This window comes from Vigna umbellata, chromosome 8 (genome assembly GCF_029865625.1).
Source record: "Vigna umbellata cultivar VRB3 chromosome 8, Vumbellata_1.0, whole genome shotgun sequence".
In the NCBI taxonomy this organism is placed as follows: Eukaryota; Viridiplantae; Streptophyta; class Magnoliopsida; order Fabales; family Fabaceae; genus Vigna; species Vigna umbellata.
The window spans coordinates 43,614,825-43,641,186 of record NC_142172.1 but is presented as its reverse complement, the minus strand read 5'-3'; the positions used below and the strand labels follow the sequence as shown (position 1 = coordinate 43,641,186).

Sequence of the window (26,362 nt, the reverse complement as noted above, 5' to 3'; positions counted from 1 at the left end):
TTAGAATGTGAAGAAGAAAAAAATTCTAGCCTTTAAATTCAATATCTCCCTCATTAATAATTTAACCTTTGATTTTGTTTACTTTCCCACTGTTCTTTTATTTCCTTTCTTATTGCATTTATTGTGATTTTAACTTGTGCCAAATCATGATGGTATGTGAGCTAAAAGGTTAAAGGCCACCTCCTCTGTGGAAATGACCCACCACCTATGCCACTTCCTTAAAGACACCTTCATTTTCAGACCAAACACGTTTGGCTATTATCAAAATCAATATTACTATTATAAGAAATGATCTAACATATAAATAACACCCCAAGACAAATATCAGAATTTATCATCAACATGTTATTAGTAAAATATGTCTAAATTTATTATATAAAAACTTACATCTAAATTTCTAGATAAGAATATATGATTGAGGTAAAATTTAATAAAGAAGAAGCAGTCAATTTTTTGTATAAAGATTTATTGCAAACGGTTTCTTTATGAATATTTCTTTGCGAAGGTGACATTAGCTGTGCATGATGGAAAATGTGTGGATATATAAAACAAGATAACTTTTTAATTAAATTACAAATATGATATTTGATTTGATATGTTATCTTTTTTTCTCACAACACCGCCCACATTGTCGGTTTTGTAAAAAGTTTATCCACGAAGGTGGATGTTCACGAACATGTTAACAATTATTCTAAACCTTTTTCGATCTACAATTGAAACGAAACTGCAGTAATCAAATTATAACATGTAAATTGAAGTTCTCAACGGTACACAAGTTCAATACTCTAATATCCTTACTTTTAAACCCATATAGTTAACATATAGTGATAATTATAATTGTAATTAAGTGATTTTGACTGAACAAATGTAATTAATTTAAATGGTATAAAATATTTATAGAAATGAGTTATTTTTTGAGATCAATACAACAAATCACTGCTTTTAATGAATTAAAAACAATGTCATTCATATATTAATAAGTTATATATTTTTTCATCAATCCTTATTTGACTACATACTTTACAGATAATGAATAATTTGATGTGAATTTAAGATATTTAACCGCAGTGCAACAGGTTAAGACTTGTTGATATATAAATATACATAGATGGTTAATATAATATTTTTTAAATATTATCAGCTTTTATGTGTTAATCCTGACCTATTTTGCATCATTAACAAGTCCAAATTTATATTAATAGGTTAAATAAAGTCAATAATCAGCACCAGAATTTCACAAATAAACGTTAAAACATGAAATAAAGTCAACAACGGGAACTAAACATTTTTTTTTGAAATGGTTTTATAAAATAATTATTATAAAAATCAAATAACTTATAATTAGTGGAATTTAAGTATCAGTTTTATAGCTGTCAGCGTGTATTATATATTATATAAATAGTATTAGGGGAAGTGATAAAAATATTTTACACCTGGGGCAGAGAGAGGAAATGTTGGACAAAAAACTCAGGATAAAAGAAAGCCAAGAGAGGAACACGGGTCGAAATAAGAATGGGCAATCAAGGGTAAGTTAGTAATTTCCATTGCAAAGTTTGAAAATAACGATGAAAGACAGCGAAAAACCTGAGGAATACGTTTTTGTTTTCCCATGAAAAAAAGTTATTTTACGCTTAACTGAAACATAATGAGAGCATTAAGTGCGGTAATCCCACATTCACTGTGGTTTGTTGGATTCACTTTGCCCACTGATTCCACTATTCCTAAACAAGAGAAATTAGCAAAATCACAAAACAAAACAAGAGTAACTCTTCTTTTTCTTGTTTTGGCTCCTCTCTCTGAAAAACTTGTACTTTTTTACAGTGAATGACTCATTGGAGTGTCAGAACCTGCTGCCCAGAATATAATGCCAAGAGCCTCTCTCTAGGAGAGAGAAAAGGTGTGACTTTGTGGCTTACAGATGTAGAGAGAGAAAATGGGGTAAGGTTATCACACCTTCATACGAGTTTACCACTTCCCATTGCCAGATTCCATGTTTTTGGGGTGCGAGTGATCTGAAATGGACTAAAGTTCAGTGCTTTTCGTTGTTTACTCCATCCCCATTTGCTTAGTTTTGTGTTTTCTTCTCATTTCGGTGGTTGGTGGAGTCGGGGTTGCTCGTCTAGTTCGTTTTGCTTGGCGAGTTCTTGATCTCGTAGGTGTTTCTGTTTTTTGTTTTTTGGCCGAGGTTATCTTTTGTTTGATCATGACATAACTCACGAGCCAACAATGTCTTTTCTTCCTTTTGATGTCACTCACTGTTTCCTGCTTTTCCGTGTTTTTAGCCTCGCTCAGTCTCTACTAACCTTTGTGGTATAGATTTTTTCTTTCTAGTGACTAATTTGTGCTTTTTAGTCATTTGGTGGGTTATTTTTGCATTTTATTCTCAGGATCTCTGGGTTTGTGATAATTCTAAAAAATAACGTAGAAGAAAAACGAAAGTTTTATGTATGTTCTTGGATTTGGAGAAAAATGTTTGTGAATTTTAGGGGTGGGGTGTTACTGTTAATTTCTTTTGAACTCTTTCTGGTATTTATTTATTTATTTTATTTATGATTTTGGCAGTTTCCCTGATTTTGAACTGGGGTTGCTGGAGCAAGAAATTCAATAAAACAATAAGGGGGTGGAGGCGTACCTAAAGATCCTCGTGGTAAGACAGTTCAGTTTTCTTGTAGATTAAACCATAGAAGTGAAGTTGAACTTCATGAATACGAGTTATTCTTGTTGAAGTAACTGTGTGATCATTTATATGATGTCAGGTAAAATAAATGGAGAAAAATACCTTAAGAGTCTGAAATTAGATCAACATTGCTGGTGGAAATCTATAGGCTGATAGTCTGGCCTGGATCCCATATCAAGCTTTTGCCAAATCAAATCCAGCTTTACTGCTGTTCTTTGCTGGAGTTATGGCAACATTGTTACATTCTGAGTCCAGGCGCTTATATTCTTGGTGGTGGGACAGCCACATTAGCCCAAAGAATTCAAAATGGCTTCAGGAGAACCTTACAGGTCTGTGTTCTTCCTCTACGTCTTCTATATCTACCATTGTCGTGCACACTATGCTGTGGCCCTTTTTCAAAAGCCAAATTTCGTCCAAAACAGTGATTTACACTAACGAAATTCATAAAAGACCTTGCTTCTGTAGTCTTTTAAGAGGTGTTATTAAGTGTTTACACTTTATGCAGACATGGATGCCAAAGTAAAAGCAATGATCAAGCTTATTGAAGAAGATGCGGACTCATTTGCAAGGAGGGCAGAGATGTATTATAAGAAGCGGCCAGAACTCATGAAATTAGTTGAGGAGTTCTATCGAGCATACCGTGCTTTAGCAGAGAGGTATGATCATGCGACAGGGGAGCTACGCCAGGCCCATAAAACCATTTCAGAAGCATTCCCCAACTTGCTGAATGATGATTCACCATGTGGTTCTTCAGGCACTGGAGCTGAGCCACACACACCAGAAGGTCCACATCCAATTCGTTCATTATTGGAGTCAGTCGCCTTACAGAAAGATGCATTTGGATTTTCTTCCATCCAAAATACTTCAAAAACGAGTGGGGAGAGTTTTGAAGAATCTCCAAGCGGTCTTAGCAGAAAGGGTCTAAAGCAGCTAAACGATATGTTTGGGTTGTCTCCCTTAATGGCTGAAAATCAGAATGTGAAGGCCCAGAACCATTCTGAGTCTGAGCGTGCACAGAAAGCCGAAAGCGAAGTTCAAACCTTAAGGAAAGAACTGGAAGTTATACAGTCTGACAAGGATTCTATCTTTCTTCAGTATCAGAAGAGTTTGGAGAAGTTATCTGAATTGGAAAGAGAGCTAACTAAGGCGCAACAAGATGCTGGTGGCCTTGATGAGCGAGCAAGCAAAGCTGAAATTGAAATTAAAGTATTGAAAGAAGCCCTTTCTGAGCTTAAATATGAGAAGGATGCTGGTCTAGTTCAGTACAAGCAGTGCATGGAAAGGATAGCTAGTCTGGAAACTACATTATATCTGGCCCAGACAGATGCAAAGGGGAATCATGAAAGGGCTGCTAAAGCAGATACTGAAGCAAAAAATCTCAGAAAAGAACTTGCTAAATTGGAGGCCGAAAAGGATGCTGCTCATCTTCAATATAAACAATGTCTTGAAAAGATATCTGTTTTGGAGGCCAAGATCACCCATGCTGAGGAGAATTCCTTGAAACTGAATCAGCAGATTGAAAGAACAGAGCTGGAAGTTAAATCATTGAGGAAAAATCTTGCTGACCTGAATGAAGAGAAAGAATCTGTAGCTGCCCTGTACAAGCAGTGTTTGCTGAAAGTATCAACAATGGAGAGTGAAATTTTACATGCTCAAGAAATTTCAAAACGATTAAATAGAGAAATTGAGTTTGGGGCTGAAAAACTGAAGACTGCTGAAAAACAGTGTGATATGTTGGAGAAATCAAATCAATCTCTTCAGCTAGAAGCTGATGTTCTATTGCAGAAGATTTCTGTGAAAGATCAAAAGCTTCTAGAGAAGCATACGGAGTTAGAGAGACTGCAGACTCTGATGCATGAGGAGCAGTCTCATTTCCTTCAAATCGAAACTACTCTGCATACTTTACAGGAGTCGTATTCTCAATCACAAGAGGAGCAAAGATCTCTTGCTTTGGAGCTTAAACATGGCCTTCAGCTATTGGAGGACGTAGAGCTTTCCAAACAAGGTTTTAAGGAAGAAATGCAGCAGATTGTGGAAGAAAACAGAACTTTGCATGAACTTAACTTCTCTTCCACCAGATCATTAAAAAATCAGCAAACAGAAATTTCAGAGTTGAAGAGGATCAAAGAGAAACTTGAACGAGAGTTTGCCATAAAGGTTGAACAAAGTAATGTCCTCCAACAGGAATCTGGCCAAGTAAAGGATGAAATTCAGGTCTTGAATAATAGATACCAGACTATATTGGAAGAACTAGGCTCTGTAGGTTTAAATCCTAAATCTTTTGCAGCATCTGTGAAGGATTTACAGAAGGAGATCACAATGCTAAAGGAGGTGTGCAAATTGGAGCAAGATGAGAAAGAAGTTCTTCGTGAGAAGTCAAAGGATATGGATAAGCTTTTGAGTGAAAAAGCATTCATGGAGTCGTCCCTGTCAAATTTGAATGATGAGCTGAATGTATTAAGGGTTACGATGAAGAAACTTCAAGAATCCTGTGGTGTCCTGCAGGAAGAAAAATCTAGTCTTGCTGCTGAAAAATCAGCTTTACTTTCACAGTTACAAATTATCACTGAAAGTATGCAGAATCAATTGGAAAAGAATACCTTGCTGGAGAAGTCCCTTTGTGATGCAAAAATTGAACTTGAAGGTTTAAGGGCAAAATCAAGTAGCTTGGAAGAATTTTGCAATTTACTGAATGATGAAAAGCACAATCTTCTGAATGAAAGGAGTGTCCTGGTATCTCAATTGGAGAGTGTTGAAGCAAAACTAGGTAACCTGGAAAGAAGGTTTACAAAATTGGAAGAAAAATATGCTGATATGGAGAAAGACAAAGAAAGTAGGGTCAGTCAAGTAGAAGAACTCCATTTGCTGCTTTTGGCACAAAAAGAAAAGCATGCTAATCATAAAAATTCAAGTGAGGCCCGCATGGCAAATTTGGAAAATCTCGTTCTTCGGTTACAGGAAGAACGTCGAATGGGTAAGATAGAATTTGAAGAAGAACTTGATAAAGCTGTAAATGCTCAAGTTGAGATGTTTATTTTGCAAAAGTGTGTTGAAGACTTAGAGCAGAAGAACATGGGTTTATTATTTGAATGTCAAAAACACGTGGAGGAATCAAAATTTTCTGATAAAGTTATCTCTGAGTTGGAGAGTGAAAACCTTATGCAACAAATGGAGCTAGAGTTCTTGTTGGATGAAATCAGAAAGTTTAAAATGGGGATTCATCAAGTGCTAGGAGCCCTTCAGGTTGATTCTGGTGGGGGTCATGGCAAAGGGATCAAGCAAGAGGAGATGCCTATATCTCATATTTTGAGTAATATTGAGGGCTTGAAAGGATCTCTTGTGAAAACCCAGGAGGAGAAGCTTCAGCTACTTGTAGAGAATTCTGTCCTCCTAACTGTACTTTCGCAACAGGAATCTGAGGCAGCAGAACTGGTGACAGAGAAAGGGATCCTAGAGCAAGAGTTTGAAAACACAAGAGAGCAGCATGCAATGTTGCAAAAGGTTAAGCTTGAGCTTTTGGAGATCAACATGCAGCTTAGATCTGAAGTGACCAAGGGAGAAGCAAAGGAGAACGAGTTACAGTCCAAATTAGAAGCCCTTCATCTGGACTTGATAGATTTGCAAAGAACTAATCTATTGTGTCAGGAAGAAAATTGTAGGTTACTTGAGGAGAAAAATTCACTAATGGGGAGTGTTTTAGACCTTAAAGATGCAAAGTCTGCCACTGAACAAGAGAATAGTATAATCCTCCACGAGGCACTGTCTCTGAAAAATCTTAGTTTGGTTTATGAGAGCTTCTTCACAGAGAAGGTCTTGGAACAACGTGCACTTGCTGAAAATCTCAGTGATCTTCACTCTTTGAACAATGACCTTAAACGGGAGCTTGGTCTATTAAGGAAGAAGTTTGAGGTTAAAGAAGCTGAGAATGTTTATTTGAAGGAGTCAGTTGAGAGGACGGGCAAAGATATGGAAGAATCCAAAGCTGAAAATGAACATTTAAATTGTCAAATTGAAAGTTCAGAGAATCTTCTCGAGAAGAAGGATGAGGAGCTGTTAGAAATGTTGGAAAGGCTAAAGGCTGCGGAAACATTAAGTGCAGAGTTCTGTAGAAATATTGAGAAATTGAAGGCGGAAAAAGAACAGTTAAGATTGATCAATGAGAATCTTGAGAGGCAGATTCTTGAACTATCAGAAGGTTGCATGAATCACAAAAAAGAAATTGAACACCTTACGGAAGCAAACAGGAGTTTATTGTCACAGATGAGGTCCTTACGTCAAGAAGTTGAACAACAGAGGGCAAGGGAGGAAACATTGAGTTCAGAGTTGCTGGATAAAACAAACGAATTTGAACTTTGGGAGGCTGAGGCTGCTACATTCTATTTTGATCTTCAGATTTCGTCTATTAGTGAAGCATTGTTGGAAAATAAGGTCAACGAGCTTTCTGGAGTTTGCATGAGACTTGAAGAAGAACGTGATGCAAAAAGCATGGAGATTAAACAGATGACAGAAAGAGTCAGTCTACTGGAAGGTGAAGTTGGAGGATTGAAAGGACAGTTATCTGCATATACACCTGCCATTAGTTCTTTGAAAGAGGATTTTACTTCTTTAGAACAAACAGCTCTGCTTCGAGTAAAAACAGTGCCTGTTAAATGCAATCATGAACAAAAGGTAGTATTCTGTATTGACTTGTTACCCTAAACTTCTGTTTTGTTCTTTATTATTTTTCTTCTCATTAAATGATGCAATTAGCATATACGGGAGACATTACATGAATTCTACTTATCCCTGTTTACCATGAATGTTTTTTTTTCCAGGACGGAGGAATTGAAACTTGTCTCCAAGAAAATGGCCATCAAAGTTCAGCTGATAACAGAAGCACTTTGATACCGGATGGGGTTTCAGATTTGCTGAGCATGAAGGCAAGGATTAGAGCGGTTGAGACGTCGCTGGTGCAAGAAATTGAGAGGCATGTGAAGGAAGAAAATCTAACCACTAAAGCTAATCCAGTAGCTCTGAGAAATGTGTCAAACGTGGTAGTTTCACCATACGTAGAAGAGAATGGCAGCAGAAAAGAAGACAAGGTACTCAAGGATGGGAGCACTTTTGATCTCAACTCATGGAGAACAAAACCTGAAAGTGGGTCATTGATGAAAGACATTCCACTTGATCATATCTCAGACACTCCAGCCACCAAAAGTTGCCGGAGAGTGAATAGTGGGACTGATGATCAGATGCTTGAATTATGGGAAACTGCCGAGCAGGACTGCTGTGATAGTTCCATAGATAATGAAGCAATGAAGCAAAGCTCTGTACCAACAGAGGATCTTATCACATACCATCAGTCAGACAATTCTGGTAAATTCCTAAATACCTCCTCAGAATTGGATGTAGAAAAGGAATTGGGTGTTGACAGGTTTCAGTTATCAAGAAGCATAAAAGAGAGAACTCAAGATGGCAAGAGGAAAAAGATACTGGAGAGGCTTGCTTCGGACGCGCAGAAACTGTCCATTCTTAAGACAAGCGTGCAAGATTTGAAACAGAAAATGGAGACAAAGAAGAGAAACAAGAAGGGAGATTACACTGAATATGAAACAGTTAAAAGACAGATAGAAGAAGTTGAGGGAGCTGTTGTGAAATTAGCAGATACTAATGATCAACTGACAAAGGATCTTGAAGAGGGTGCTCCATCTTTGAACAGGGAAACTTCCGTTGAGTTGGAAAAGAGTAGACAAATCCAGAGAAAAAGAGTAACCGAGCAGGCACGAAAAGGTTCTGAACAGATTGGACGGCTGCAGTTTGATGTGCAGAACATACAATACACTTTGCTGAAGTTGGCTGATGAAAAGAGCAAAGGGAAGAACAGATTCACTGGAAAAACAGTGATCTTGCTTAGGGACTTCATTCACAGTGGGAAGAAAAGTAGTAAAAAACGCAGCAAGGGGTTTTGTGGATGTTCAAGGCCTTCAACTAATGAGGACTAAGTCAGAAAATTAGAACCATTTTCTTGTAACTACTTTCTCTGATTGGTATGTGTCTAATCTAGCATAATAATTTTTAATTTTAGCTGGTAAAAATGTTGTTAGGCTTTATCTGATCACAGTAGCTTTCAAAGGAGTTGTACTGAGCCACATTTTAGCCAAGAAGTTGCTCTGTCATGTTTGGCAGTGCTTAAGCTGTGAAAGCAATGAGCAGGAAATAAAGCTTTTCACTATTTTCTTCAACGTTTGATGTCTAATGAAATGGAATGTTTCTTAACACGTTCACATGTTGTCTGCTTTACTTCATGACATAACTAATGAAGTTATGCATGCAACTATGCAGTGTTGTGGCTAATTCCATTCTTCTTTGACCATTTTGAAACAGAGGTATCTCTTTAAAGCATTGGAAATATTTTGAAGTGTTGCATGAATTTGTGTGTTCAAATATTTTACAATAATATCAAATTTGTTTTTAATTACTCCAAATGTTAAAAAGTATATTTTTTTTGTTTCCCTAAATATTTTTACTGTTTTAATTCTTTTAATGTCTTGCATCAGTAATATGTTTATATTATTTTTATTAACAAATGAAGAGGAAAATTAAGGGTTTTTAAAGAATTTATAATGTTCTACATACAAAGAAGCAATTCTGAAAATTTAAGTTAATTTATTTTATTTTCTTTTTCTTAAGTTAAAAAATAAATATATTTTACATAAAGTACGATAAATGTTTAGATTCTTATTAAAGCAATCAACGAATCCTCTTATTTTGTTGTAGTAAAATAATCAGAGCTAGTAAAAATTTTCTCAAGTGTATTATATGTTTCTTTTCTATATTATTATATGTTTTTTATAAATAGACTGAAACCATTTTTTGTCTTTTTATTTAAAAATTAAAATGTCATTTAGAATGTATTATTATTTTTTGTTCCTATCATATTTTATGCTATACATTGTTTAGTCGAGATATAATTCAGAAACATTTATACTATGTAAGATTTTTAAACGTGGTAGGACACCTTTTCTATTTATTTTTCAAAGCATGTTATCTTGATTAATCCATTCTAAAAGAATTTCAAAGAAAATGTAATTTGTTTACATGTAATTGATTTATGAGAATGCACATGTTTTAAATTATTGTTTATGAAGTAGATAAATAAATACAAACTAGAACTTCAATTATATATAATCTACCGTTAACAAAGATTTCTAGCACCTTTTTTAAACAAGTCGTGTTTCACATACCTTCTATGTCACAAACTAGCCATATTAAATTGTCATTTGTTCATATTCATTAACATCAATGATATTCTGAATTGTCTATCAGTTTTAATATAAAATTAATCTCATTCTAATTTAAATTTTTATTATAATTTCGTATATTAGAATAGCCCAAATTCTAAAATACTAATTATAAATAATCATGTGTAGTATGGGTAAATATGAAACAATGATATTTCATACAGCAACAATATAAGAGTAAGTTAAATAAAACATGTAACAAGTTTTTAAGATTTTCAAAAATTGCATTAACTAAGCTATCTCTAATACAAAAGTTTAACATTTCTTAATTTTTTTTATTTCCATTATAATTTATCACTTTGGATATTTTCTTACCACTTTTGCTTTAGTGCAAGAACATTATAAGATTCATTTCAATATTCTTAGAAAAAAATACTTTGGAATTATACAATTAAAAAAACCAACAATGAAAAGTGTTTTTAAATGAGTGCAGAAAGAAACTTACGGAGGCGCAAGTGCCTTCCACCAGTTCTAAGGTTATGCAGGCCAATATCAATAAGCTTGCTAGAACATGGCTCATCAATCGACAGATATATATATCCAATAGAACTTTTTGAGTTTCCACTGACAAATCAACACATATATTTATCATCATTATTGAAATAAAATTGTTGAAAGTGAGTTTTGAAAACTCAGGTGCAGTGAGGAGAGAGAAGAACCAGGTGTTCCAATGTAAGATATAGTCGGTGGTATGGTTTGTCTTCTCAGAAAATAATGTAGATTAATTTATTTATATTTAAAATAACGGCAACAAAAACTTCAAGGGAGCACTTTAAGTAATGTTTTCTGATAAAATAAAAATATTTCAAGATTTGTCTGTTGATAGGCGTTTCCAAAATCAATATTTTTCCCTTCAATCGTATTGGAACACCTATCAATTCAAAGTCAATCAAGGGGGCTTGCAAGAATACTGTAATTTGGTGTATTGTTTTCTTGGACCCCACTCCAAGCATAGCACGAACTATATCATATATAAATATTGCCAAACCTTGGATCCATTCTTGCCCAGATGATGGAGGGAGATACTATATTTGCAGCAACAACAAATATCAGAGATGAGGGGATCGATCTAACCCAAATCTCTCTTCGACTCATTAGTCTTGATGATCTTGATTATGTAATGGCGTGGACCACAGATGAAAAAGTAGCCAGATATTGCACTTGGGAACCTTACACTATCAAAGAGGAAGGCATCAACTTTAAATTAAAATAAAGTAAATATCTATGGTTCAGAGCAATTTGCCTCAACGATCGTGTAATTGGGTGTATTGATTTGTTCCTATGTGAGGGGCAGGGTAGGAACAGGCACAAATCTGCCGAACTTGGCTACGCTTTAGGCTCCAGATACTGGGGTAAAGGGATTGCAACACATGTTGTGAAACAAGTTGTTAAAGCTGCATTTACAGAGTTTCCACACTTGGAAAGGCTTCAAGCTCTGATTTTTGTGGAAAATGTGGGTTCTCAAAGGGTGCTGGACAAGGCTGATTTTCAAAGGAAGGGCGTTCTCAGGATGTATGCCATCATTAAAGGAAAACGTAGAGATCTGGCTAGTTACAGTGTTCTCAACAATGATTGTCGTAGTTGATTTGTTTCAAGCATGTCTCAACTCCAGTTTTGAGCCACCTTGAATACGTAAGTGTGTATCAAATATTAGAATAGATGCTACAAACATCCCTGGCATCCATAACATTTATACGATCTTTATGCGTTGTAGCACATTTCACCTAAAGTTTGTAGCTTTTTTATGACGATGTTACGCCTAGGTTACGCGAAATTATACAATCAAGCGCTAAATAACAACTAATTCAGACATCACTTAAATAAGAATACAATAAACAAGCAATAAATCATATCACCAACTTTCAACAGGAGTTTAAGTTTACTTTCCGATAAAACGAGAAATGTTAATAGCCTCATCTGTTGCCTCCGTTGACTGAAATGAATCGGTATTCCAAAAAACACTCATGTTTCACTTCCTACTTGTTAAAATTAATCTTCTACAATTACTGACAATCTAGACATTGATACAATGATAATTACTAGAAAATAAATTAACAAGACAATATACAATATTAAAAAGAACAATATAATCTGCCAATAACTCAATATCGGTAAAGCAACCAAATCTGATTTTGGGTGCTCAACAAACCCAGATGTATTACGAGCAAAAAATATCCGATTGTCAAAACAAAACTGGTTTACTCGGCTTACACAAACACTAAACTGAAGTTTTAAACTTAATTTTCAGGAAACAGAAAACTACAACAAGCTGAATGCAGTATCACTGAATTAAGCTCCAACAATTTCGGTGGGTTCCTCTGCAATTGTTTCATCAGCAGGTCTGTCTACCTTTGTGCCAACATCTTCTGAGTAATCACCATGAACCTACAAGGGCCAAACCGAAAATAAATCCGCTTATAAGGTGTCATCAACATGTACCAGTAAAAACTTTATTTCTTGGCAAGACATGATAATTGCCGTGATCAACAAATCATAAGGTTTAATCAAGGGAATAATAGAAATAACATTTAAGTACGACAAAATTTCTATTTTGGTGGCTATAAGAAAGTGAACTAGTTTAAAGATAAGAAAGATAACATGCTCAATTTGTTCAGCTGATCCATCTATTCACAGTAAAAGAATTCAAAAACCCTGGACATTGGTATGATCAACTAGGACTGCCAGATTTATTAACAATACAAATCGTCTATCAACTATTACTTCAGACACACACATTAAGTTATCTCCTAATGGTAAACCAAGCACACACAGTAGACATCAAAGTTTGTTCAGGTAAATGAATTTTTGAAATATTTTTCATGACCTATGGTATAGAAGAGTAAAAAAAAAATATTTTAAAAATTACCTCCATCAGTTTCCCAAGATCAAACTTAGGAGCTTTAAGAATCTTGACTTTTCGGACAAACACGTTCTGCAGAGGATAAATGCTAGACGTTGCCTTCTCAATTTCTTTTCCAATAATCTCAGGAATAAACTTTCGGACCAACTCCTTCAAATCACAGGATGTTGCCTGGTTGGTCATGATCTCTCTCATCTTCCTACGTATCTGAAAAGTTAAAAGTACGATACCAATTATTAAACTGCAATAGCGTAGCAAAAACCACAAAGTCTACAGTTAAAAACCACTATGCACTGTAAACCAGACCATGTCCTGTAAACCATATTGAATGCGGAGTACATACTTTGTATTGACAAACAAAACCAAAATATTGCTCAACAGTAGAATCTTATTACAATATTGGTGCGTATACCTGTCTAATCTGGCTTGATTGGGCATAACAGGTTCTCTTCACCTGGTTAGCTCTTCTCTTGGTGAATCCAATACAAAACATCCTCAATGTGTAACTATCAGTTGTCTTCACATCCACATGGGCTTCAATAAGTGTTTGCCATTTTCGAACCAAAGACCTCAGTTTGTCTGTGGTGAAATCCATTCCCTATAAAATGAAAGATTAAAAGATTCATATTTGATAAAAAAAACAACGCAGGATGGTATGATGAACAAAAATGGTACAGTCATCAATCATACCCAGAAATTCGTCAGGACATTCTTCCCTTGAATATCTTCAGCTCTCAGCCTTATCTTCCTGAATGCATGATCCTCATCTCCTTGAAGATCAGCCAATGAGACCTCAAAGACTCTATGTTTGAGTCCTTCAGAGGCAATCTGTAATTTAAAACAACCACGGTAAACATCATCAAATTACTGTCCATAATACGCGTGTAGACAAGCAACTGACGATTCATAGACAGCAGACCCTTAGAAGTTTCATAGGCCCTTGTTTTCCCAATAGAACCAAAAATGCAGTAAACACACACCTCAAAGTTTAAACCTATATTTATTTTTCCCATATATTATAAAGATCTAAGAAAGAAAAAAAGGAAGCTGACATTCTGTTTAAGTTCTCCCGGTTTACACGGTAAATATAGGAACTAGTCATTCGACGAAATGCACCAGAATTACAAAGAAAGAAAATCCCCAGTCAAAAGCAACACATGTGTATCAGCCATCTTATCAATATGACAATTCATGTCCGAGCTATATCATAAGAAAAGTTCAAAAATGAAAGACCTATTACAAGTGATCCACAACACAAAGCCAACAAATTTTCACTAAAATGGTAAAAATGCCAATTCTTTGTACATATTCCGAAAGCAATACCTTGGTACCCTGAGTACGGCTGACGAGGGTTTTGCCAACATTTTTTACTTGGAAAACAGAGGGAGCCTTAATGTCATACCAATCCTTCTTGGAAAAGGGATCAGCTCTGCAAATTCATATACAAACGAAACCCATATTTCAATTGAAAAACTGATACAACTAAAAAGAGATGAAACATGCCACAAAGGATAGAAATGGAAGATACTAACGCCTTCTTCTTGCCACCCTTCTTCCCTTTGGAGATGCGCTTGTTCTTTCCAACGGCCATGGCTCACTGTGTGCGGTGTGAGTGACAGCAGCTGCGAATGGCAAGAGCAACAATGGCACCCAAATAAACCTCAAACCCTAACCTTTTATATACCTCTCTCCTTTTATCTTCATTATGAATAATTTAGGGTTTTTCTGATGCCAACATTGCATGGGCTTGGGCTCTTTAAGATCAATGTCACCTGGGCTTTTAAATCGTGGACCTGGTCTCAAGATAATAAGGCCCATCTTAGGAAGCCGAACACTTTCTTTCTAACCCAAAGCATAAAAAAAGACATCAAGCCATCGATTCTGCTATTTCTTTCCTAAATTAAAATTTTGGTCTCTTTTAATTGGCTTTCTTTTTTGTCCGTAATTTTAGTTTTTAAACTATAAAAATATTTAATTTTGATTGAATCTTCAATCAGATCTCGCGATATACATTTAATTTATTGTGTTTTAAATATAAGCCTATAAAACAAAAGATTTGGAGTGAAAGACTAAAAACCTAGCTCCTGCCTATTGTGACTACAGTTAAGATCGCATGCTTCCGCATACTTGGATTAGTTTATGTCTCACATCGAAAGATTAAGAAAAATGAACCCAATGTACATAATAAAATCTAGAAATTCATTGTATCAAGAGGTTTTGAATTGATGCAAACGTGGGCAACAACTAACAAAGAAGAAGCATTTATTATGTGAAATTTTGAAATTGACTAAATCAACCACTTTTCTATTCTTCATGGTCAAATAGTTACATCTTCCTTCTCAAAGTGAACCATAACAATGGTGAAAGTGTGCTTCTAATGGATCTCCATAACATGCATGACTCTCTTCAAATCACTACTTTTTTATGGAGAATACACAAAATAACAAAGGAAAATATAAAAGAAAGGATCCAAAGGGTAAAAGGTGAGAGAAAGGGAACAACAGAATCATGTCACTAGTCTGCTTATATATCATCTTTACATCATTTTTTTCTGTTAAACTCTCTCTCTTGCTTCTTCTGATTTCCTGAATTCTAGGATCTGCGACCACATCTCCATTTTACTCAAACTCTCGAATCAATTTTTCTGTCTAACATCTACTTACTTATTTTAGCTTCAAAACTAACTATGGTGTAATGAATTAAAATTTTATTTTAAAAAATACTCATTTAAACCTCGAACAATGATATTTTAAACAACACTAATACACTTATTTTCAACTAAAACTGTGAACTTTTTCTATCCTAAAAACGGAAAGCATGTTCAAAATGAAGTTGCGACCAAAAACATTACTTCATTTTTTAACAGGTCCCAATTAGAAAAAAGGATCAAATCAAAATGTACAAATATATCCCGTTATATACCAATGAAAAGAAGAAGAAAAAATAGGGCATTACTTTTATAACACGTGTGCTTTATATATATATATATATGGGTTACGTTTGTTTTTCAGTTGGTACATTTTAGGCATGTGTATCGGATTTTAGTAGACAAAAATATCAAAAGAAACCCCCAAACCCTTACTCACCACTCTCATTCCGCTCAACCATCTCTCTTTTATCTCTCTCACTCCAACATTTTTATGTGTCATCCCTACCGTTACTTAATTTAAAAATGAAATTTAATAATAATAAAGGAAAATGTATAACACAGTCCTCCAATCAAAAATCAACATCAACATCATCAGTTATTTCGTTATTAAAGTGGAAAACAAATGAACGAGCAAAAGCAATAAATTGCGGTGTCGCAGGTTGTTCTATGTGGGTGAGGGAGAGTATGGAGATGAAAGAGAAACAAATTGGATAAATAAGGAAGGTGGATTAGGATTAGACAAGTGATTCTGATTTTTTTCAATTGGGACTACACTAGGGATAACACAGAAAATGTTAGAATGAGAGAGATGAAAGAGAAAGGGTTGAGAGGACAAGAGTTTAGGTTTCTTTTTTTTTTTTAGTTTTGATAATGAAAATTATTAAAATATCCTTAACCTTAAATACCCTTATATATCATGGATTCTAAGTTTTAAGGTTAAAGATATTTTAATAATTTTCATTCTCAAAAAAGAAAAAACCCAAAACCCTTTACTCACCTCTCTCATTCCTTTCAACCCTTTCTCTTTCATCTCTCTCACTCTAACATTTTCTCTGTCATCTTATGGTAGCCCCTTAAACAATTTTACAAAAAATGATTTTATAATGAGTTTTCCTTTTATAATTTTTATTTTATCTAATTTTCACAAGCATAAAGGAATTGGTAATTAACCTAGAAAAAATCAGAAATACTCGTTGTTAAACAATTTATTACAAAAAATGATTTTATAATGAGTTTTCATTTTTTATAATTTTTGTTTTATCCAATTTTCACAAGCATAATGACATCAAAGGAATTGGTAATTGGCCTGGAAAAATTAGAAATACTCGTTGTTAAACAATTTTTTACAAAAAATGATTTTATAATGTTCATTTTATAATTTTTGTCGTATATATTTTATCTAATTTTCCTGACATCTGAAGAAATTGGTAATTGGCCTGGAGGGTTTTTTAGAGATGATGATTGCAGATGATGAAATTAGAGAAGTTAGTGAAGATGGTGAAATTGAAGAAATCTTGAATGAATATTTGCTTGAAGGTGAATACGTCGATGACTCAACTCTTTACAAAGACAAATTGTTTAACGGCAAGTGGTTATGATTTTTTGAATTGAGGTTACAGTAGGGATGGAGTAAGAGAGATGACAGAAAAAGTGTTGAGAGAAATGAGAGAGGTGAGTAAGGGTTTGAGGGTTTCTTTTTTTTAGTTTTGAAAAATGAAAATTATTAAAATACCCTTAACCTTAAAACTTAGAATCCATTTATATATATATATATATATATATATATAGATATATAGATATATATATATAGATATATAGATATATATATAGATATATAGATATATATATATATATATAGATATATATATATATATATAGATATATATATATATAGATATATATATATATATATAGATATATATATATAAAAATATATATATATCTATATATATATATATCTATATATATATATATTATTTCAAGTTTTAATCTATTTTACATATATATTTCTAGATATCGTTAAAAAACAACACGTTTATTTATATATTTACTGTTTTTAATATTTGAATTATATATTCTCTCATTTATCAACATAAAACTATTAAAAGCTCGTTAAAGTATTCAAAATACGTAAAATCATACGTAATGAATATGAATAATATATACATTATGGACAGGTAACAAATAATTATTTTTTGTTATGAGTGTAAAAATAAAATATAAAATGGTTTTGGTAAACTTTGAAAATGAAAAATAAAAATTTACTCTGAAGCTTTATTTGAAAGGAAATAATAAAAAATGGTATAGGATTTTAATTATATTTTCAGCCACATGACATGCAATCACTTTGTGTATCATCACTATCATATAAAACTTTTCAAAACTGGTATTCTCAATCAGTTTATTACACCAATTTTGATAATCATATGCAATAACTTGGATTTGTGTTTAGTATCTTTATTAACTCTTTGAATATAGTAATTATATAATAACAGTAATAATAATAAAAGTGACAATAATAACATATTCCAGAAATTTAAAACACAAAGAAAGTGATTTGCTAGGTATTTCCAAGGGAAAAATAAAACATTGGAAATATTTAATGATATTTGGCTCACTAAGTTTTTGATATATTTGTCCACATGAAATATAAAAAATGACAATTAACAGTGATAACTGATAATGACTTGCCATCCGACATTTATAATATTAAGATAAATCATTTTCATTGACTGGGCAAGGGATGAATTGTCTTTAATATCAAAACAATGCTATATATATATCGTACAAAGAAATCTTGCATGAAATGATGATTAAATATTCATACAACCACTTGTTATTGATCATCACAAACAACATAAAAAGTAAAACATCCAAAAGGAAGAAAGTAACAAGTGCCCACTAAGTCCCTTCCTCGAACATCTTCACTTCAAATTTTTTCATACTATCAATTTCCGCACCAAAAGTAGTGATAGTTTTTTCACCTCTAATGATGCTTTGGAGATCACAATCACGAATATCCCCTTTATATTTGTTATTACAGCAACTACCACACATGAAAAGGTAACAATAGAATTCCACTTACACGGGAAAGCCACTATTGCTGATGGCTGCTTTTCTATAAAAATAAAAATAAAAAATAAAAACAGAGGTTATATTTTCGTTAATGCTACATAGAACGTTATAAGTCACGACCCAAATGTTCTCAAACCAAACCAAACCAGTTTCAAAATAAATAGTGGAAATACATAGCTAATTTCCACACTTTTTTTTTATTTGTACAAAACGTATGACCAAAAATGAAAACTATCTGTAATTATATTCACCGAGCTAATATGTATTTCAATCTCCAAAAAAAAGAAAGTAAATTAAACAATGCAAACTTTTACTTCTCCGCGGCTCATCAGGGATAGTGGTGGTATTTTTCCGGTGGTGGAGGCGGCGGCGGAGGTGGTGGTGGAGGAGGAGGAGGTGGTGGTGGTGGCGGCGGCGGTGGAGATACACAACCAAAGGCACTGCAATGAACAGGATATTTGTAGAAAGCTGCACACTCATCGGGTGACCTTTGCAATGGCCTATAAGGAATGCAGTTCTTGGTATCATCCTTATCCTTCAACTTGAGACACACCGGTGACTCACTGCAGAAGTAGTTGTACGAGTACGTGAAATTCTCCAACCTCGGCAACATGCACACACTCTCAGGAATGGTGCCAGAAAGCATGTTATGCGCCACATTCAACTGCTCCAACCTCTTCATTTTCCCCAAGGACTGGGGCAAATCTCCAACAAGCTTGTTGAAGCTCACATCAAACACGGTCACTTTGTCCAAATCCCCTATCTCACTAGGCAAACAGCCCGTTAAGCCACTGTTGGTGATGATAATCTCGTTAAGGGTAGCGTTCATTTTGGCCAAACTCGAAGGGAGACACCCATTGAGGTCATTGTTTGCAAACACAACAACAGAAGCAGGACTGTTGCCGAAGGTCTCAGGCAGGGAGAATTTGAAGTTGTTGTTGTTGATGAAAAGGGCATCGAGTTTGAGATCGAAGAGGCGCGAGGGAATGTTGCCGTAGAAGTTATTGAATCTGATGTCCAAGTATTTTAACGAGGAGATGCAGAGAAGAACATCGGGGAAGGGTCCTGAGAATTGGTTGTTGCTTATGTCTAGTTCATGGAGGAGATTTAGGTGGTCGAAGCTGTTGGGGAGGGAACCACAGAAGCGGTTGGAGTTTATGTGGAAAAGTGCTAGGTCAGTTAAGAGGCCAAGTTCTTCTGGCAACGAGCCAGATATGGAGGCATGGTTTAGGTCAACCCCAGCAACAGTGTAGATGTGAGGGTCATCTGGGGCAGGTGCACAGTATATGCCAGTGTAGTTGCAAACATTGGGGCCACACCAGTTTAAGGTGAAGTTTTTGGGGTCTGATGTGATTTTGTGTTTCCATGCTTGGAGTGCTGTGTAGGCTTTGGAGAGCCTTGGATTTAGAGGGGGAAGAGGTGAAAAAGGGTGTTCGGCTTGGTGTGAAGGGTTGATGAAGGAGATGAGAAGGAGGAGGGAGACTGCATTAAGATAAAGGCCTTTTCTCTTGGGAGAATGAGAGGCCATAAATGATGCTCAGTTTCCTTCTTTTATTTTTGCTTGTTTACTTTACCAGTGATTTTGTGTCATGGGACCTTGGATTTATATACGCAAGGTGTTTCGAAAATTTCTCAAGTTTGGTGAGATGCAAATTGAAATAAAATAATCTTGGGAGGTTTGGTTCTGCATTTACATGGACTATTACATTACATCTAAATTCTTTGGACAACTTTTTATAATTATAGACTTTTGTTTTCGAATAACGACGAATGTGACTTGTTGGATTATACACATTCTTGCTTTCGATAATTTCTTCTTTCTGCTCCTAACTTTTGCTTCATTCTTTTCCCATTTTTTTTATTATAGGTTCGTTTCCTAGTGCTTATATATTCTTCTTTATATTCTACTCACTCATATTATGCCTAAATTAGGTTCAAAAGACTTTTCACAATCTTTAAGGAATTCAAAAATAATTTATAAAATATACAGCTTATTTTTTTAGTATGCTAAATATCATTATCAAAGACTTCTCCGGTTTCGTTGTCAATAATTAACAAAGCCTTTTAGAACATTATATCCAATATTCCAACAGTAAATATTTTAGTACAAGTTTAAAAAGGGCAAAGTAAAGAGAATCGAAAATTCTTTAATGCTATCGGAAAATATTTATCAATAATATCACCAACATGTTTTTTAGTTTTAAAATTTATAAAATATTTTGCAACAAAACTTGTTCAAACTTGTAATTTGGTTAAATCATATATTTCTAAATAAGGTCTCGTTATGAACAAAGAATATATTTCAAATTGACATTATTTTACTCAATAGTTTTATGATATATACTTCATAAATTTTATTATCTGTATATATAGCTTTTTTTTTGGGATATAGTAACAATAAAATTTAAATAGTTTACATAAATACTAAAATACTTTACACAAAATGGAAAACAATTTGTTACGTAAATTTAACTGTTCTTAAATTCAGTTATTACCAAAATATTTAATTATTAACTTATTAAAATAAGTTGCTGAATATAATAACTTTATTACTCTCGTTTATTTTTTAGGGTTAAATATGTTTTTAGTCCCTAAACTATTGGCCGTTTCTGGTTTTCGTCCCTCTTTCAAAATAAGGTACAATTTGGTCCTCATTCTTTTCGAAACTTTGGTTTTAGTCCTCGAAAACTAACACCGTTAAAAATGTGCTGACGTGGCTAACGGTAGACTGAAACATGATTTTTTTTCAAGTGTTTCTCGCTTTTTCTCCCCTTCTCTCTCTTCCTTCCATCTTCCACCCAACTTCATCCCTGGTTACATCTTTTTGAGTCTGCATATCAGTGCTTTACTGCATCATTGGCATTGCAGTAAAAGGCTGTTTAAGTACTTGTCATAAAATGGAGCTCTTCATACGTCTTCCCTCCCCACTAGGGATGGCAAAAAAATCCGCGCCCGCGGATATCCGCGGATAAAATCCGCGACGGATAGTTGATACCCGCGGATATTTACTATCCGCAACCCGCGGGTAGCGGATATTTTAATACCCGCTTATAAACGGGTCGGGTGCGGGTATTACACTATCCGTACCCGCGAATACCCGCTACCCGCAAAAAATAAAATAAAAATTTAATTTATATTTTATTAAGTTAAATTTAATTAAAATTAACATTAATTTATATTTTAAAAGATTAAATTTAATTAAAATTGAATTTAAATTTAAATTTAATTTAATTTATATTATATTTTATATACTTTTTGTAATTCTATTTAAATTTTATTTTAATAATTTATTAAAATATATATTTTTTTAATATTTGCGGGTCCGCGGATATCCACGGGTATCTGCGGGTTTTAAAATATCCGCGGATATTTTTTAAGCGGGTATCCGTGCGGGTAGCGGGTGGATTTTTTTTTGTCGGGTCGGGTTGCGGGTAGGCACTATCCGTGCCCGACCCGTTGCCATCCCTACTCCCCACTATTCAACTTCCTTCCCCATTTTGAAAGAAGAGAAGGAGATGACATTAACACCTTTAATCAATTGTCAAATAAAGTGCAACATGAAGATTCTGAAAGGATAATTTTTCTAAGCTTTCATTCCATAGATAGAGAACCCATCTGCTAAAAATTCCAATATAACACTCTTAATATCGGGGTTCAGTGTAGTATTAAGATTAACGGAGACACTAGGAGTATTGTGTTAGTAGGACGGGTGGTAATAGAATATTACAGTCATAAGGATTTATTAATGGAAGGTTATCTTGAATAATGCGAAATCCCTTTGAAGCAACTATTTGGGTTCGAAGGAAACAAGTACCATGAAATATTCGAAGTAGAAGTTTGAGTTTTATGTGGGGAAATTGAGATGTATAGATCTAGTACAACACGTCATGCGTATTTTCTTAAATTTTCTAATGGGGGAAGCGAAGGAAAAAATAAAGTTGCATCTAGCAAGGGCTTTAGTAGAAATGAACAACACCCGGATGAATGATGAGAAGAATCCGGAGCTTACAAATGAAGGATCGAGTCCTGCATTGGGAAGTGGAAGCATAAATTTTCCATCTTCCAGAAAAATATTGGTGGAAACGGTATTGATATGCAGACTCAAAAAGATGTAACCAGGGATGAAGTTGGGTGGAAGATGGAAGGAAGAGAGAGAAGGGGAGAAAAAGCGAGAAACACTTGAAAAAAAATCGTGTGTCAGTCTACCGTTAGCCACGTCAGCACATTTTTAACGGTGTTAGTTTTCGAGGACTAAAACCGAAGTTTCGAAAAGAATGAGGACCAAATTGTACCTTATTTTGAAAGAGGGACGAAAACAAAAAACGGCCAATAGTTTAGGGACTAAAAACATATTCAACCCTATTTTTTATTATAAAAACTATCACGTGTTGGCTAATAAAAAAACCTTTTATACCCAATAATGCTCTATAAAAAATAAATATAGTATGGAATTCCTACATTCTTTAATATGTTTATACCTGACTAATTAATAAATTTTTTATATTATTTTCAAGAATCACAATATTTCATGATTTACAGGAATCACGACATAATTATCAGTCGTGAATAGTTTTCCCTCTGTCAAATGCTCTTTGTTAATTTTATATCAATAATTTATAAAATAAGAAATTGAATTAACAACTCTAATTTTGATTGAAACTATAAAAGACAACTAATAAAAAACTGTTATGTTACACACCAATATGGAACAACGCCATCACATTAGTATGACTTTTACAATGTACTTTATATTAGTATGGTTTGGTTTGACTATAATCCTAATTGAATAAGCCAGAATCAAACTTCCTTTCCTATTCTGTTTACACTTTTTTTAATAGTACACATCCTGGCAAATTGCCAATGAACTGGCATGCATTGTAAACTATAGCAAATGCTGATGTTTGTTGGTGGCTGATCTCACCAAAAACACGGTTTTTACCGTATTTTTCCTATTTTTTATCACTAAATTATATATTTTTATACCCTTTGACTACAAACCAGCCATTAGCAACTTGATTTTATTGACCTAGAAAATGGTATTTGTTAAATTTTATTTATATAATTTCTTAAGAAATCTCCATATTAAGTTAAATTATATCTGTTGGTTTTTATTTTTATGTTTTCTGGAGTGTAAATTATAGAAGAGTAAAAAAAATTCAAGCCCATATTTAACAGCAACAACAACTTGCTTCCCAAAACCAATAGTTGATTAATTGTACTAATGTGATAATAAATACAACAATGAGGTTAAGAAAAATATAATCTATAATATCTCTTCAGGAGACTCTGTCATGTTGCTTTGTATTGATGAAACCTATTTATATTCTTGTAAATTTGTTTTATATTTAATTAATATGAGATCCTCAATTCATTTCTTTTTGTCGAAATATATATATCTTTTGAAGCATGAGATTATAAAATGGTCATAATATTTTTTATACATTTAATAAATATTAAATTTTGTTAAAATAAACTTTAAATAACTTAAAAAATTAAATTTAAATCTAATTCAATTTTACAAAATTAATTTATAAAATAAAATTTATACTTATTTATATATATTGTAAATTTGCATTCTTTTTAGTTGATATAAAATTTCTAACGTAATTTAAAAAAGAGTAATTTTTGTTTTTCGGTTAATATTTAAAAATAGAATTTAATCTCTTTTTTTTTTCAAAATGAGAAAATATATAAAATAAAACAAAGAATGTCTATTTAAGCTTTATAAAAATGAAATTTTTAGTGGTGGTTGGTGAAGTTGAGCAAATGATGGAAACCCTATGTTACACTGAATGTGTACCCAAAGTCAACAATTTTTTATGCTGTGTCTGAAAGCAAAACTGAGTTTGATAGAATAGAACTTATCAGATGGTTTTTAAGTTCACTTGGCTCCCTTCAATTCCATACGTCCCTTTTGTTCAGGTATCTTTCAGTCTTTTCATTTCTTCATTCACCAAATTAGAGTAACCCTTGCATTTGTTGCCTTGTTATATTCAATTAATGTGACCACTTCATGTAATTCAAGTGGCAGAGGTGTGGCTTATTCTAATATAATATAATTCAATTTCTTTTAAAATCACACTGAAATTCGTGAAACTGAGTCTTCATAATGATTTAGACTTGAGACGGTAGAGTATGTAATAAGTTTCAAGATCAGAATAAAACTTAGCTACATGGTCTATTCAAGCATGCTTCAAAAATAAGTAAAAATTCTATGTGGAAATAATTTTTTCTCGTGATAAGAAACCCGAATATTAATTTTTTTTTTACTTATAATATATACTTATCATAAAGGATAGAGAGCCATCAAAGTCAAACAAAAGATAGCAAAGGAAGACATAACTTCTCATCATTTTATTTTATTAAAAATTAAAGGGGAAGACGAAGAAAAAAAAGATAAAAACTGATGAACCCACCACATGACACTGTTATTTATATAATAATATGTACCACAGGTTGCACTGCTATATATGTCAAATTGCCGTCCATAAATAATCCTTATAAAAAATGTATTATAGTTCTTACATTTATGAGATTTTGGTTGGGACAAAAGTGCATATTTTTCAGAAATTAAAATATATTACGTGTGATAACAAAATTTTGTTATTGTTAAGTGAAATGTAGATATCACAGGGTAAACTATATATAAAGTATTTGCATTGTTTTGCACAAAACAAGAGAAAAAGTGGCCTATAGTGGCGTATGTTTTCTAGAAGTTGCTTTCTTGAAGTCAATGTACCATACCAGAACGAATTAGACCAAGTAAAACACAAACAACACGATGCCGATATATCATTTGAAGTCTTCTTTTTTAAAAATTTCCAATTAAAGACATATGCCAATAAACAATTATAAGTGAGAGAATTTATGAAACCGTACTAAAGGTTATGGAAGTTTGAGAGAGAATCATATATTTATGTATGGGTTCGGTAAGCATAAAGTTGTTCCATCGAGTAGGTAAAATTTTGAATAAGAAAAGCGAAAACTAGAATAGGAAGTGAAATAAGGTAGGATGAAAAGGTTTCGATCTTACACATTGTTAATTTTCTTTCTTTTGACTTAATTTTTGTACATTATTTGTTGGTAGATAGCATAAGAATCTTTCAACCCACTTCTTTTTTTTATACACAAGTGTCATCAAAATCTTTGAAGCTGAGAATCTATAACTTAGACTGCACTCAAACATAGCGTTTATGTTTATACAATTAAGTTAAAAAACATGCGCCTACATAAAAGTGATGGACCACAAAGGGTGAGTTTTGGCGAGAGAATAGATCTGTTTTGGAGAGGTCACAAGATTATATAGCTTCTTGTTCTTCCAGACAATGAAAGGGATAACAATATAAATTCAGAAAAAACAAGAAACGCAACCTTTTGCAATGTTCCAGTCACGTGGATCATTAGTGTAAGTCTACATTTTAGTTAAATAGCCAGTGCGGATCCTGAGCGGAATTTAAAGCAAATTTTGAGATTTTTTTTAACGAGATATATGTTGAATTTTTTGGCATCACGTGTGACCTTTTCACTTCATACAAACTATAATTGAATCATATTTATTGGTTGGGTTAAATAACTTGTGGATACTATTTAAATTTATTTTAATTATGATTGTATATAATATGGATAAAACTCAATACTTTATATATATATATATATATATATATATATATATATATATATATATATATATATATATATATATATATTAAAGTGTCTCTTCCGTTTATTTTAATTATTTGATTTGTTTTAGTATTGTTAAAATAGGTTAAAATCGTAAGTTAATCCGGTTTATCATAAGTTTGTGTTGGGTTGAAAAATAA

At 33.3% G+C, this 26,362-nt stretch overlaps 3 protein-coding genes across 5 annotated transcripts; 1 reads left to right on the top strand and 2 right to left on the bottom strand.

The window, feature by feature from the left end:
• The first annotated feature begins 1,786 nt into the window (after positions 1-1,786).
• On the top strand, positions 1,787-8,898 carry NET1A (Kinase interacting (KIP1-like) family protein). 3 transcript variants are annotated; one of them, XM_047311534.2, is made up of 5 exons: positions 1,787-1,938; positions 2,563-2,647; positions 2,757-3,006; positions 3,183-7,345; positions 7,492-8,898. In XM_047311534.2, exons 3-5 carry the CDS (start codon positions 2,904-2,906, stop codon positions 8,656-8,658), a joined length of 5,433 nt encoding a protein of 1,810 aa, XP_047167490.1. In that variant the 5' UTR covers positions 1,787-1,938; positions 2,563-2,647; positions 2,757-2,903; the 3' UTR covers positions 8,659-8,898. The 3 variants fall into 3 exon arrangements, with proteins under 3 accessions (XP_047167490.1, XP_047167482.1, XP_087952344.1); XM_047311526.2 differs by having other exon boundaries at positions 1,882-2,152; XM_088096218.1 differs by having other exon boundaries at positions 1,882-2,310.
• Positions 8,899-12,022: 3,124 nt separating this feature from the next.
• LOC124836361 (small ribosomal subunit protein eS1) lies at positions 12,023-14,509 on the bottom strand. The gene is made up of 6 exons (XM_047311518.2): positions 14,350-14,509; positions 14,141-14,246; positions 13,508-13,645; positions 13,230-13,415; positions 12,824-13,024; positions 12,023-12,342 (listed from the first exon to the last, which is right to left on the bottom strand). Exons 1-6 carry the CDS (start codon positions 14,406-14,408, stop codon positions 12,247-12,249), a joined length of 786 nt encoding a protein of 261 aa, XP_047167474.1. The 5' UTR covers positions 14,409-14,509; the 3' UTR covers positions 12,023-12,246.
• A 3,968-nt stretch (positions 14,510-18,477) lies between these two features.
• Positions 18,478-20,136, bottom strand: LOC124836352 (Leucine-rich repeat (LRR) family protein). Its single transcript, XM_047311506.2, has one exon. The coding sequence runs from the start codon at positions 20,068-20,070 to the stop codon at positions 18,871-18,873; it is 1,200 nt and encodes a 399-aa protein (XP_047167462.1). The 5' UTR covers positions 20,071-20,136; the 3' UTR covers positions 18,478-18,870.
• Positions 20,137-26,362: the final 6,226 nt, after the last annotated feature.

Coding starts and splice junctions, on each gene's coding strand:
- NET1A (XM_047311534.2), top strand. CDS start 2,904: ATGGCAACATTGTTACATTCTGAGTCCAGGCGCTTATATTCTTGGTGG. Junction 3,007..3,182: donor GCTTCAGGAGAACCTTACAG/GTCTGTGTTCTT, acceptor CACTTTATGCAG/ACATGGATGCCAAAGTAAAA. Junction 7,346..7,491: donor AATGCAATCATGAACAAAAG/GTAGTATTCTGT, acceptor TTTTTTTTCCAG/GACGGAGGAATTGAAACTTG.
- LOC124836361 (XM_047311518.2), bottom strand. CDS start 14,408: ATGGCCGTTGGAAAGAACAAGCGCATCTCCAAAGGGAAGAAGGGTGGC. Junction 13,416..13,507: donor ATGTCCTGACGAATTTCTGG/GTATGATTGATG, acceptor TTCATTTTATAG/GGAATGGATTTCACCACAGA. Junction 12,343..12,823: donor ATCTTGGGAAACTGATGGAG/GTAATTTTTAAA, acceptor TGGCCCTTGTAG/GTTCATGGTGATTACTCAGA.
- LOC124836352 (XM_047311506.2), bottom strand. CDS start 20,070: ATGGCCTCTCATTCTCCCAAGAGAAAAGGCCTTTATCTTAATGCAGTC.